Here is a 13,346-nt window from a genome sequence, read left to right as displayed (position 1 = left end):
CATCGGCTCGGATAACTGATTCCTATATTGTTTCTCTGGTAAAAGAATTGATTACAAGTAAGAATTTGGGTTTTATCGATTTGATGTCAGGTTTCATGATTGTGTTCGGCAACTGTTGATGGGTTTATATATTTTTGTCTCAAGGCTCTTGCATGTTTTTCGAGCCAATGTCGACAAATATCAAACCAGAACTGATCTGTTCCCTTCTATAGCGATGAGAGATTAAATTTTCTGGTTCCCCGTATTAACTCTAGACATAGTAACACATTATTTTTGCCCACACCCAGAAGAAATATTTTAAAGTTTTCCCAATGCGCTCCAAGTTAATGCTTATGTTAGGTTAAGTTTGCATTGCGGTACTGTAACTATTTTTAATACTTTATACGACAACCTACGTTGGCCTTCATGCCCATTAAGTTCTTAAATAAAGTATTAAAAAAAAAGGATTAGTAAGAGCTAAGAATAAGGATTTATTTAGGTAACGTATCGGAGAGGAGAGCCCCTCCAAGAATTAAATTCGACCATCCAGAGCGGCGGAGAAAGGGCGGTTGCTACCGCCGCTTTTATGCTCGCTTTACAAGAATTGACACCAGTTCCGTTCCGTTGTGTCGACGAGATCAACCAAGGTAAGTCCGTTCGACAGTCAAAATGACACATCTCCGACATACGAGGTGTGTTCACAAAGTAAAGTGACCGTTTTTGTTATGTCGGTATGCATGCCCCAAACGTATGTTTACTTTTTTTTTGTGAGACGGAAGCGTTAGTATGTGCTCGGTGATTTTGTGCTGTTACAAAAAAAAATTGCATAAAATTTCATCTAAAAAATTGAACACGGCGTTGCAAATACGGGACGATTTTTGTCCGTTATTAAAAACCGTTATTTATGTAAAAATGCCGGTATTTTGGTATTACATTAGTTGATAAAAATCGAATTTATGCACAATATAAATCTAAAATAATATTAATTATTAATAAGAATTTTTTTTAAGATAAACAATTTCTTGGTATTAAAATTTAATTTCTTTATATATCTTTTAATGTTTTTTGTTTTTTGGCTTTCTATACTTTAATAAAGTTCTCGTTTTTTTTTGTATTTATATACTCCTACTCTCTGTGTAATAAAATAAATAATATCTACTTATTTCAGAACAATATTTATGGGATTTCATATATTATTTGTTAACAAGTGAATATAACAACTGAGGTGAGTCAAAATATAACTATTAAATTTTTGATTAATAATGCCGGTTTTAATCCCGATATTTCAAATTTCAAATATCTGCAAAACACTTGAAAGGATGACAACGGTGTATGGCGAAACTACTTTGACAAAAAAAAAGTTAATAAGTGGTACAAGCTGTTCCAAGATGGCCGAACACGTATAACTGATGAAAGCGTTGAAGAAGTGAAACAAATGGTTACTTTTTTCTTTGATTATCGTAGCGTAGTACATCAAGAGGTCTTACCACAAGGTCATAAGGTCAACAAAGAGTATTACGTTAAAGTTATGCTCACTTATCGTTGCTTATATCCAACTTTTTGGCCAAAAACAAAACGACAATCATGCCTCGGCCACCATGTTCACCGGATTTGACCCCCTGCGACTTTTTCCTGTTCCCAAAACTCAAGAAATTCATGAAAGACAGGAGGTTTGGAACGATTAAGGAGATAAAGAAAAAATCGCCGGAAATAAATAATTTTTGATAAAACTTAAAAGTCACCTTACTTATTGAACACACCTCGTACGTTTATAGTTTCGTCTGGTAACTTTGGGGGTGCGCGACTATTTTCGATGCGTCGGGGTTACGTCGTTTCCTCAGTATGTGAAATATGTTGCCGGTTTTGACGCCATTATGGATTCGGGCCGATTTCTGTTTTTTTTGGAACGTTTTCGCGCGTTCCGACAGAAGACACTTGAACAGCCTAGTTCTTCGAAACGCGTTCCGAAACGCCAAATTTGTCACGCCGTAGATGAGCGGATTGACGGCCGCGTTGGCAATCAGGAGATATTTGGATGCGTACCATAATGTGTGATATAAACCATTTGCCTAGAAAATAATGATATTGTAATCTCGTTTTATTAAGTCCATCGGTAACGGATATACCGGGTGACAAAATAAATAAGAACTAAAAGTTCAGATTTTAACAAAATTATATATATTTACATGACAACACCGTGTCTTTATCAAATGTAATATTTACAAACCACCTGCTACTATATATACCCAAAAATGACAATAAAACCTTAATTAATGTCATTGTGAGAATTTAAGTTTAATAATGGAGAGGTGTTTAACTCTAATTGATCGTTAAATATATATATATATATAAACATAAACATTTGAATGTCTCCATGGCTTCCAATAAATTTAATTTTCTACTTTTTGTGGCTGTATGTAAAATATCAAAATTGTCGTCAAAAATGTGTTTTTCTCTGTGCAGCATAATTAGAGTCTAGATTACAGTTTTTAAACGCTCTTTTGCATTCGTTAATGCGTTTCTTGAAGTGTCTACCTGTTTATCCAATATAAATTTTAGGACAAGATCCACATTTCAACCTGTAGACACCTGATTTTTGGGATTTTGGACATTTCGTTTTATTGTTTTTTAAATATTTTCCTATTGTGTTGTTAGTTCTGAAAACTATTTTCAAACCACATTTTGACATTGTTGTTCAGTGCAATTTGTTTAATGATATTAAATTCTTTGTTGTAATTTTTTGTTGAGAGTGGCGTATTAAGAAGTCTGTGTATAGAAGAGTGAATTGCAGCCATTTTGTGTGCATAACGGTGATTTGAGCTGTTATGTGTGACTGTGTCCGCGTGTGAAGGTTTATGATAAATGGAAAAATCTAATTTGTTTTGCGTTTTCTTAATAGTTAAGTCTAAAAAATTAATAGAGTTATCCTGTTCAATCTCGATAGTGAATTTTATACGATTATGTAATGAGTTAATGTAATTTAAAACAGAATTCAATTGTCAGTCCGATCTAACAAAGCAAGCGAAGACATTATCCATGTATCTATACCACCATAGAAAACTTTTACTTAAAGGATATTCTAGTATGATATTTTCCAAATTATCCATAAAAATCTCAGCTAATAGAGAACTAAGTGGGTTTCCCATAATCAAACTTTCTTTAGAGATGTAAATCTGTCCATTAAATTCAGAATAATGTTGGTTTAAAGATACTGTTAAGCAATCTAATAAATCTTGTTTCACCAATGGGTTAAGCAGTTAAACTCTCTACAAAATTAGTAAATATTTTAAAGTTCCACACAGATTTTAAACCAAAATTTGCAATAAAAAATTCTTTTGAATTAATCAACAAAATTAAAGATATCAAAATCCCTTCTAACGCAACACTATTGTCTTTTGACGTACAAAACTTATTTCCCAGTATTCCACCTATGGATGTGATAGATTTAGTAGATTTCACCCTAGCTCGGAAACAGGTTAACCCATTGGTGAAACAAGATTTATTAGATTGCTTAATAGTATCTTTAGACCAAAATTATTTTGAATTTAATGGACAGATTTATATCTCTAAAGGAGGTTTGATTATGGGAAACCCACTTTGTCCTTTGTTACCCGAGATTTTTATGGATAATTTGGAAAATATCATATTAGAACATCCTTTAAGTAAAAGTTTTTTATGGTGGTATAGATACGTGGATGATATCTTTGCTTGCTTTGTTGGAACGGACAGACAATTGAATTCTTTTTTAAATTACATTAATTCATTACATAATCGTGAAGGTGAAATCTACTAAATGTATACAGAACACGAACAATTTAAAACATACATACATAGGAGAACTCAGCGAAAAAATTTCAAAACATTTGTCAAAATGTGGTTTAAAAATAGCTTTCAGAACTAACAACACAATAGGAAAATTTTTAAAAAACAATAAACAAAATCTCAAAAATCAGGTTGAAATGCGGATCTTGTGGTAAATTTTATATTTGACGAAGAGGTAGATCCTTCAAGAAGCGCATTACGAACATAAAAGAGCGTTTAAAAACAATAGTCTAGATTCTAATTATATGCACAGAAAAACACATTTTTGACGATAATTTTGATATTTCACATACAGCCACAAAAAGTAAAAAATTAGGTTTATTGGAAGCCATGGAGATTAACAAAATGTGACATTCAACGATTTAACGATAAATACCTCTCCATTAATAAACTTGAATTCTCACAACATTAATTACGGTTTTATTGTCATTTCTCGGTATAGCAGGTAGTTAGTAAATATTACATTTGATAAAGACACGGTATTGTCATGTGAATTAGTTCTTATTTAAAATATTCAGAGCTTATGATGGCTGTACGTCGCACGTACTGAATTTGGTTACGAGAGGGTCTTATGAAACTAAATTCGGTTAATATAATGATAAACTCTGCTAAGTCGATAGTAACAACAATAAAAAATAATAGTAATGCTAGGCGCAAGCGTAACTCGAAACTAATGAAAGAAAGTCCCTGAAATTAGCTGCCACCAGCAGAAGAAGAAAGAAAAAAAACAAATGTGGCAATGAGCGAAGAAGCACATGATTTGGATAGAAAATATCGACGTGACATTCTTGATGATGATATATTGTGGCTTAAAATCAATAAATTTTACGGAAATATCAGATTATGACAATGATATGTGATGAAATTTGTTAAATTCGGTATCTATTAGGAAATGTTCTTAATCTCATAACGTTTTATTTTAGAAACTAAATGTTTTAAGTTTTTTTGTTCAAGTTTCTCCCAGTTATAAGATGTGCTATGTTATTATATTTATATCTTTTATCATCATAAAAATGTTTTATTTAACGAAGAACTCTTAAATGACGGTTATATGACATAAAATTTAAATGACACCAAAAAGATCTATTTCGACAATACGTAATTTATGGTATTGTATTTGTATTCAGCACTTAAATTTTTTTTGAATATTTTGCTTTTATTACAGGCATGGACGCGAACAATGAACGAAGAATCTTCGAGCTAATAGTTGAGACCACTAGCCAACCGAACACCTCTCAATATTTTTTAATAACGCCAAAACTGGTGCCCCATTTGCAGTATTCGGAACAGTCGACAGTTCACATAGTCCACAATGGTCCCTTCGTAAACCCTGACCGAAAGTGGGGACACTCCAAATTCTGCAATCCCTGTGGAGTGGATATCCACTGACAGGCAACCTGTTTACCAGCACGTGTTTTGTTATGTAAATAAATAAACTCACCTGGTTTTTAACGTCGGATATTGTACCGGACGATGATCCTTTCACTTGCCGATGGCGGTAGAAGATGTAAGCCATATACGGAATACGGCATACCATGAATGTCACTATCACTATGAAAATCATTTTGGCAGCGCTCCGCTTGTAACCCAACTGGTGGAATTGAAACGATTTCGCTATGATTTTTTCGTATTTGTTCAGCTAAAATGCTGATTCGATGTTAAATCGACGTCGATCCAGTTGCCTCGTTACCTTTATGAAGATCGAGGTGTAGCATATGATCTGGATGGTGAGCGGAATCAGTACCAGTACTGTTATGATCACGAACCAGTACATGTTCGTCACTATGATGTGTTCGTTGCAGTATTTTTCGTCAAAATTTAGCCATATGCGTTCCTGAAATTTTTTTTCTTATATCATAGACAAGAAATTCAACGAAGCGCAACAATAATTTAAACATAAACATAATAAAGAAAAACAGCGTTAAAAAAATAGCAAACACAAAATATTTATTATTAATTTTTTATTATTATTATTATTTCTTTTTTACTTTTTTTTTTCATTAAATTTTAGGCTTTTTTTTTTCTTTTTATTCGGAGTATTGTTTGTACTGTAACTATTTAGTTGTTTGACAAAAAGAAAGTAATTTAATGGTATTTTATTTATTTTCATTATGGTATTTGTTTATTTTTTATAATTCATTGGTATTTTATTGGCTGACAGTGTGTTTCGATGAGCTAAAGATATTGATGAGATAAAATTATTTATAATTTATAATTAATTTATAGCACTGGTGTAATCTTTTTCCTTTATTTTTCTGTGTTCAATTCGTCATTAATTATTAAGTGCTAAGTATTTGCTGGTCTCGTCTTGAGTGGTATTTTGATGTTTGGTGTATTTTTTTTTTCTTTGAACACCAAGTTTTGGTTAGTTACTATTGTAGGAAACCCATTTAAATCTAATTCATATCACGTTTTGTTAATCACCATAGTTTCCAAAAAAATTAGATTTTTGCTTTTTGTTGATGCATTAAGTAAAATATCAAAATTAACTTGTGCATCTTTGAATTTAAATGAACAGTCGGAAACTTTCTGTTCTTGGACGTCGTACAATTTTTTTGCTCCTTGTTCCTCATGAAGGATAGTACTATTTCCTTTTAAGAGGTGAAAGGGTGCAAGTTTTACTATTGTTTTAGACAACTTGTCACCATTTTCTGTAAAAAAAGGACTTTAACAAAAAAAATTCAGTATCAAAGGCGTTTCGAAATTTATTAGTTAATAATTCGTAGGAATTTCAATGTCTTTAACCTTGTTGACTAGTCCAAACGATTTTTTGATAACATATAACATTTTTATTAATCTTGTTGAAAGTTTAACTGATGGTGACGTTACAAAATAAACTACAAACTTAATAGCTATGAGAGGGCAACCTTTTATATTTCGGAATTTGTAATAAAGAAACTATAAGCTACCAACAAATATGGCTTTGTTTCTCAAAATATTTACCCTGAATCATCAAAGCACTTTTCCCACATCGCGGCGGGCAACTCCAAAACATGCTTTTTTTCTGGTGTCAAAAATCGATGCCCACGAAATTTATTCTTAATGTAGGCGCTAAATCAGGTTGATGGCTGATCAAACCAACGTTTTTTATGCTCAAGAAGTTCTTTGTTTGCACTTGCATTGGTTGCATCAGTTAGAGCTAGCAATTTGTCTAATTTCTTTGAATACTATCGGCAAACAAATGATTGTTTACCTTTCAGAATTGACTGTTTTACCTTTCACCAAAGAAAGAGTTTCAACGTGGTCAGTTTCGCTATAAAAACGTTAGTCGCCAGGTGGCAGTACTAGTTTAAGAAATTCCCGAAATATAAAAGGCAGCCGCCATACCCATAATTCTTGGTGGGTTTTAATCAATTTTCCATTCTAACTTAAAAAATACTTTAAATATCCGTGTATCATCATCCTGTATCATCTAACACACTGTCCTAAAGAAATAGCAGGGGTGGAGCCGTCTTATTTACCTTATATGTTCTGTAAATTATTAAAGGTATCGAAAGTGTAAGGCCTATTAACCAGGTCAGGGCCATAATTACTTTGGCTCGGCTTTTGTTGATGCGGGTTTCATTCGGCAACACGATAGCCGTAAGTCTGTCGTAAGTGATGGCAGACATGCTTATGACACTCGCAATCAGGATGGTGCCTGAGACAAGAAGCTATGATTGCGATCGATTTGTGAGGTTTGTTGCGGCTATACTTGCATTCTAACGCCCCCTCTCCCTTGCATCCCACGGGTCCGAGCTGGTAATTTTGGAAGTAGTTGTATACGAAAATCACCCACGGATGCAATACTAACGAGAACATGTCTGCCACCGCCATGTTACCGATTAGAAGATTGGTCGGGTTTCTGCAATGCCTGTCGGTTGCTAACACATATATCACCAATATGTTTCCTATAAGCAATTTTATTTGTTGCGCTAGTTACGCAACTTTTCGATTCCTTATAAATCAAACTCGCTGGCATTAAATTAAGTTGAATTAAACTGGCTCGCATTCTAGTGCTTATATACGGTATGAGGTTAGCGGAGCTAAAGCTAAAAGGTAAAAATTTGCTTGCCCGTAGATTTCTATAGATTCTCGGGTTTTTGGTTGGTAAAAGAATTGATTACATGCAAGAATTTCAGTTTTATCTAATAAGATTTCATGTTCTTTGAACCTAGTTGATATTTTTGTTATGTGGTCCGTGATGTTTTGAATGTAAGGAAGGACAATAGTGACAAGTGAGGGGTTGCTTGCGGCTATGCAGTAAATACGTTGACTTTAACGTCAACGTTGAAATAATTGCAATAAATATTAACTTTCATTTCAATATTTAAAAAATTGCTATGCTGTAACGAACCTTGTTTTAAGATTATTGAAATTAAAGTCAAGTTTGCCTTAAGGATTTGCTGAAACCCAACCTATATTTGTTTCTGTGCACCGCGGTCTACATTTTTATTTTGTAATTTAACAAATAATAAATCGAAAGAATCCAAAGGCAAGTGCAGAAAATTAAGTATGTTTGCCAAAAAATTGTAGTACATACAAAAATTGCATTTATATTTATTGTTTAGTTTTCATTTCCCATAATCATATTGGGCTAATTCGCCTGGCGTTAATTAATATTTTTAATTTTGCGTTACAAACCTACAAGCAAAAAAAAACACGTCGCCATTTTAGAGTGTTTACTTACTATGTGAACGTTTGAACTAGAATATTGTTTCCTGCAATAAAATATGGCAGGCATTTCAGGATTTTCAAATTTTGAAAAAATTATAGCTATATGAGTTCAACCACTCATTTCCGTAAAAAAAATGTATAAACAAATAATAGTTTTTTTGCAGTTTAATACGAACTTACAATTGCTTCTCACGGATCTTTACTTCTTCTGTTTCAGGAAACTTTATTATATTACTAAGAACTTCAACTATAAGGTCTGTTACACCCTCCAAAAAACTGAAATATTAAAAATTATTTCTATTAGCAACTTAGGTTTAAAAAAAAAAGCTTGTTTCTGGTAATGACAAGGGATCGCTCAAGCCTCTAAGCGTCTTTGTTGTAAGTTGAGGTATGTATGAAAACAGTTTTTTAAAGGCCATAAAAAAGTAAACGCAAAAAGAAATTTTATGCCATAGAACTGAATATTTTTAGTTTAAAAAAATTATTTGCTTTAACACTTACCGTTGAATTTCATTTCGAAGTTATTCAACAAACAAAACTAAACCCGTTGTATTGAGATTAGTCGCAAAAAAGTTATACTAAGGTTATGTTTCTTGTTTGAAAATCTTGGCATTATTTCAATTTTTTCCTTAACTAATACCAATTATTGAAATTTACAAGGCCTTTTGACATTTTGCTTGAAATTGATTTAGAGTGTGTTTCTGCACACCAAATGTTAAGGTTTATTGACATTTCTGTCGCCCTTACGTCATAATATCATCATTGACATCAAGTCAAAGTACTTACTGCATGGGCGTGGTTGCCTTTGCAAGGTTGTGGTGAAGTGAATTTTGCAATGGAACGCTTAATGGTCTTTGGATAGTATTAGAGAGAAGAGGTTTTTTAATTCTGGGTTCAGTGACTCGGACTCCTATAGCCCCGCCCCCCTCAAACCATATATAAGCAGGTACAGAGTAGCATGCGAACTGGTTTTAGTTTGATTTATATAAGATTTGTAAATAGTTGAGTTTCTTTGCAAAAAAAAAACACCTTTTGCTCTGAAAAATTACTACCTGTCAGTCCTATAGAAACGACCGGTAAAAACGTAGCCAAAAATATAATCAGTTCATGGGGGCCTTTAGTGTACCAAATAGTGTTCGGGAACACCTCGCTTTGGTAATCAATCTGAAAGAACAATTAGTTTTCGTTGTATTGGAATAACAAAAGTCCACTCACCCCTCCCATATATTCAATATCTTGACCGCTGATATTGAACCCGTCATAGTCATCGTCGTACGTGTCATTCATGTCGACTGTGCTCAAGAAACTTCTTTACATTTATTTTTTTTAGTTCGGGCCACCGTGTGTCAATATTTTACTAACGAAGGTGTACTTCGCGTCAACTTATCAGTAGCATTGATTTTTATATGGAAGCTTATTTGCTTACGTAGTCGTCCCTCTTAGTTGAGCAAATATTTACGTGAGAATCGCTGATAATGTAGATATGCGCCTGTGAGCTTTCATCGTATTGAAATATCAGTCCATTAAACTATTCAATTTGAATGGACTTTTGCGAAACTTGTGAATGTCAAATACAGGGTGGTTTCTAATCGAACGTCAATAATTAAGGCGCGATATTTGGGGCAATTTTAACAACAAAAAATTTTAATAACTAAACTAAATTAACCAAAACCTTTCAGATACAGGGTGTTGAAATGTTCAAAAATAAATTGTATTTTTTATATCTGTAATACCACTTTGGATATTTCAATGGAATTTGGCATACATGTATTAAGTATCAAGAGGAATGCGTGTGCGAATATTTTGCATAATTCGCACACGATTCAACACACGAAATAAGAATGATTACTAATAAACTTAAACTAAGTAGTATATCAAATCAAAGAATATTAAACATAGGTAGGTATAACATTATTTTCTATTACGGACCACAATTTTACCTGAATTTAAATTCCGAAACTTTAGGGAATAATGTTGTTGCATTGTATGTTAATGACCGCCCTTGGATAATCCTATTCAAAAGCAATTGGTCACATTCTTATATCTATCACATTTTTTTTTTAAATTCACCAGTGGCGGGCGTACGGAATTTTACCGGTACTATATACCGGGTGACACAAGAAAGCGGGAACACTCTATAACTTTTAAACGGCTTGAGATAGTGATTTGAAATTTGAAAGGGTTAATATAGGCTGAATGTCCAATTTTTTGACAATATGTAGTAAATGGTCGGTTTGAGCGGAAACGACAGTAACTTTCTAATTTTAAACGGCCCATCCTATATTTTTTTGCATTTTTGGATTCAGGAGATCATTTTCCCCTTTTCCCCTTTTTTTTGTTTTTTTAATTTTTGAAAATTGTGTCTAGGATCCATCATAAATACTATTTACCGGGTCATCCGATCATTGGAAAAATTGTAAACTAAACTTCTCTTCACTTGTCTAATGGCAATGAACTATGAATTTTTTAGGATAATCTAGTTTTTTCAAATAGCACCCTAGTGGGAACAAAAACCGGTACTTTTTTTGCAACATTTTGACACCAAAATTTGCAAACTCCGTTAAAAAATAAGCTCGGAGGAAGGAAAAAACCAGATAAGTAAATAGATTTTTATAAAAACAAAATAATACTTAGGTGGCTTTGCTTGTATTCATTATTAATTGTAAAGTCGGTAAGATTAAAAATGCAGAAGAAGCTCTCGACAAGAATTACAATTTTTTGTTGAAAGTGTTTAATTATGGTAAAGTATTGATATGCCTTTGGAATACGGGGATACAGTCAAAAACTAACGCAGAGAAATGGGAGTCATCTTTGGTGGTCTTAGCACTTAGCCCTAGATTGGCTAAAATCTTCCTTATCTGGCAGAACACCAAAAGGAAAAGTATGAGTCTATCTTGGTGGATCATGAGGTACCACAGGGGACCGTTTTGGGGCCATTATTGTTTCTTCTGTATATTAATGATCTAGCTCAAGTTGTGAAAAACAGCAAAATTACATTATTTGCCGACGATAGGGGTCGTTAGTAAGAATATCGAAGAAATGCAGCGAGATATCAATGATGACATGTATCGAGTATTTGTATGGCTTTGCAATAATAATCTTAGCATTAATGTCATGAAGTCGAAGTTCTGTTTGTATGGCAAAAAACACAGATTTAGAGGTTTGGATCTGGAGAGTGTTAATATTAATATAAATGGCGTTAATTTGCAGTATGAGAAACATCTAAAATATTTGGGAATTGTATTAGATTCACAATTAAATTCTGATGCACATTGTGATTATATAATGAGAAGTTCTCACAAAATGTTTAAGATAAAAAATAAAATGATTCCGCTATACATTGATAGTAGGGTTAATTACTTTAAGAATGTTCATGACTATAACATTAGAAACCGTACTGATTTCATCCTAGTCAATCCATGTAAAACTATATGTCGAACACCATTTTAAGTAAAGGTTTGTTAGAGTTTAATAAAATTAAAACTTATGAATTATTTATTTTATTTATGTTGGAATACAATACTTTGCGTGTTAGGTACATTTATTTGTATAAGTAATATGCAATACATATTGCGTTTACGTCTCTTTATCTTTGCCTCTCAGTACCGTAGATATTTTGATTTTCTTGTCTCTGTACTTGACTGTCGTGTGCGCGTCATGTGAAAGGTTGTGTGTTGTAACTTCTGTATAACAAACGGCCGGTTATTTTGTACGTACTTATTTTATTGGCAAACGTTGATACAAGTAACGAATTCCGCTTGTGCTTATCGCCCTGCAACAATTCATACGTACGTCATAAACTACAAGCGCTTTTTACCGGAAACTCAGAAGCACAAGAGAATAGAAATATTTTTTTTCTTTTAAAATCTGTCGCTTTTTGGGATAATTCAACACAATATTTCGAAAATATGTTAGAAAATAAAACCTGAACAATGTCGGTAGAATCCATTTGAGTGGTATGTCAACGTGTGTTTCAGTAAGACAAGTTTGACATTGACACAAAACATCACATTCACTTATTTTGGAACTGGAGTTTTGTATTTACTTGAATTAAATAAGTGCGATAGATTTTGGCGTATGTTAGGATATTTATATTATTACGTCATATCTGACAAGACCCCGTAACACTACGTTGTTTTATTTGATTATCCTTACACGTTCTTTGAGGAGACTTCGAGTGCACAGTAATCCTACTTTAATGTTGGAAAACAATTTTGGCTATCCTCATAGTTTTAAAGTTGCTTTTACTTCTGTTGGAGCTGTTGGTGGTATTGATGCGGGGTTTGTGTCGGCAAATTATATTAATAAACAATTTCGTTCTAATTCTAATTCATTCCGTTTTGCTAAAGTTTACTCTGAGGAAGTTAAAAAAACTTTAATTAGTATTAAAACTGACGCTCATGGCTCAGACAATATTGATATAAAAATGATTCTTTTGACTACTCCACATTTAGTCGATCATATTACTTTCCTTGTTACCAAGTGTCTGCTGACCGGGGTTCTTCCGGACTCATGGAAGCAAGCTGAAGTTATACCCGTTCCAAAGATTATTGAAAAAATTGCAGCTAAACAACTTCGTCACTACTTCTGTCTTGCTTCATGTTACTAATGGACTCTTGGACTCTAGCAAAGCATTCGACACCTTCGATCATTTCCTCCTCCTAGCTAAACTGGAATTCTTCGGGATAAAAGGTACTGTACTCTTTCTTTTTTAAAAAAAATTCTTGGTCAGAGTTACCAAAGGGTGTTCCTAGGGGAGTATTCTGGACCCCCCTCTTCTCAGTTTATACAGCTCACATTACACTAAATGATGAGATTATTTCTCCTTCTTCAGATGCTGGCTTGGTGTTATAAAAGTCCTTCTATAAGTTGTACATTCATAAACATTT

General features: G+C 33.1%; 2 protein-coding genes across 6 annotated transcripts in view; one reads left to right on the top strand and one right to left on the bottom strand.

The window, feature by feature from the left end:
- LOC132699099 (structural maintenance of chromosomes protein 5) overlaps positions 1-5,332 on the top strand; it is a 20,762-nt gene extending 15,430 nt beyond the window's left edge. For 3 of the 4 annotated variants that reach the window (XM_060665588.1, XM_060665587.1, XM_060665585.1), the window contains 2 exons: positions 479-626; positions 4,967-5,332. In XM_060665588.1, the coding sequence (XP_060521571.1) occupies positions 479-626; positions 4,967-5,190 (372 nt within the window). In that variant the 3' untranslated portion in view covers positions 5,191-5,332. Of the gene's footprint in view, positions 1-478; positions 627-4,966 lie in introns of those variants that run through there. The other variant, XR_009618472.1, reaches the window with a different exon arrangement.
- Positions 634-13,346, bottom strand: LOC132699101 (substance-K receptor-like). Of its 2 annotated transcripts, XM_060665592.1 has the most exons (8): positions 12,383-13,346; positions 9,673-12,229; positions 9,510-9,621; positions 7,500-7,691; positions 7,263-7,441; positions 5,492-5,635; positions 5,243-5,440; positions 634-2,048 (listed from the first exon to the last, which is right to left on the bottom strand). In XM_060665592.1, exons 2-8 carry the CDS (start codon positions 9,742-9,744, stop codon positions 1,749-1,751), a joined length of 1,197 nt encoding a protein of 398 aa, XP_060521575.1. In that variant the 5' UTR covers positions 9,745-12,229; positions 12,383-13,346; the 3' UTR covers positions 634-1,748. The 2 variants fall into 2 exon arrangements, with proteins under 2 accessions (XP_060521575.1, XP_060521574.1); XM_060665591.1 differs by having other exon boundaries at positions 9,673-13,346.

This window comes from Cylas formicarius, unplaced genomic scaffold (assembly GCF_029955315.1).
Source record: "Cylas formicarius isolate icCylForm1 unplaced genomic scaffold, icCylForm1.1 PGA_scaffold_3__17_contigs__length_32017465, whole genome shotgun sequence".
NCBI lineage: Eukaryota > Metazoa > Arthropoda > Insecta > Coleoptera > Brentidae > Cylas > Cylas formicarius.
This window is presented reverse-complemented; position numbering and strand designations above follow the sequence as displayed.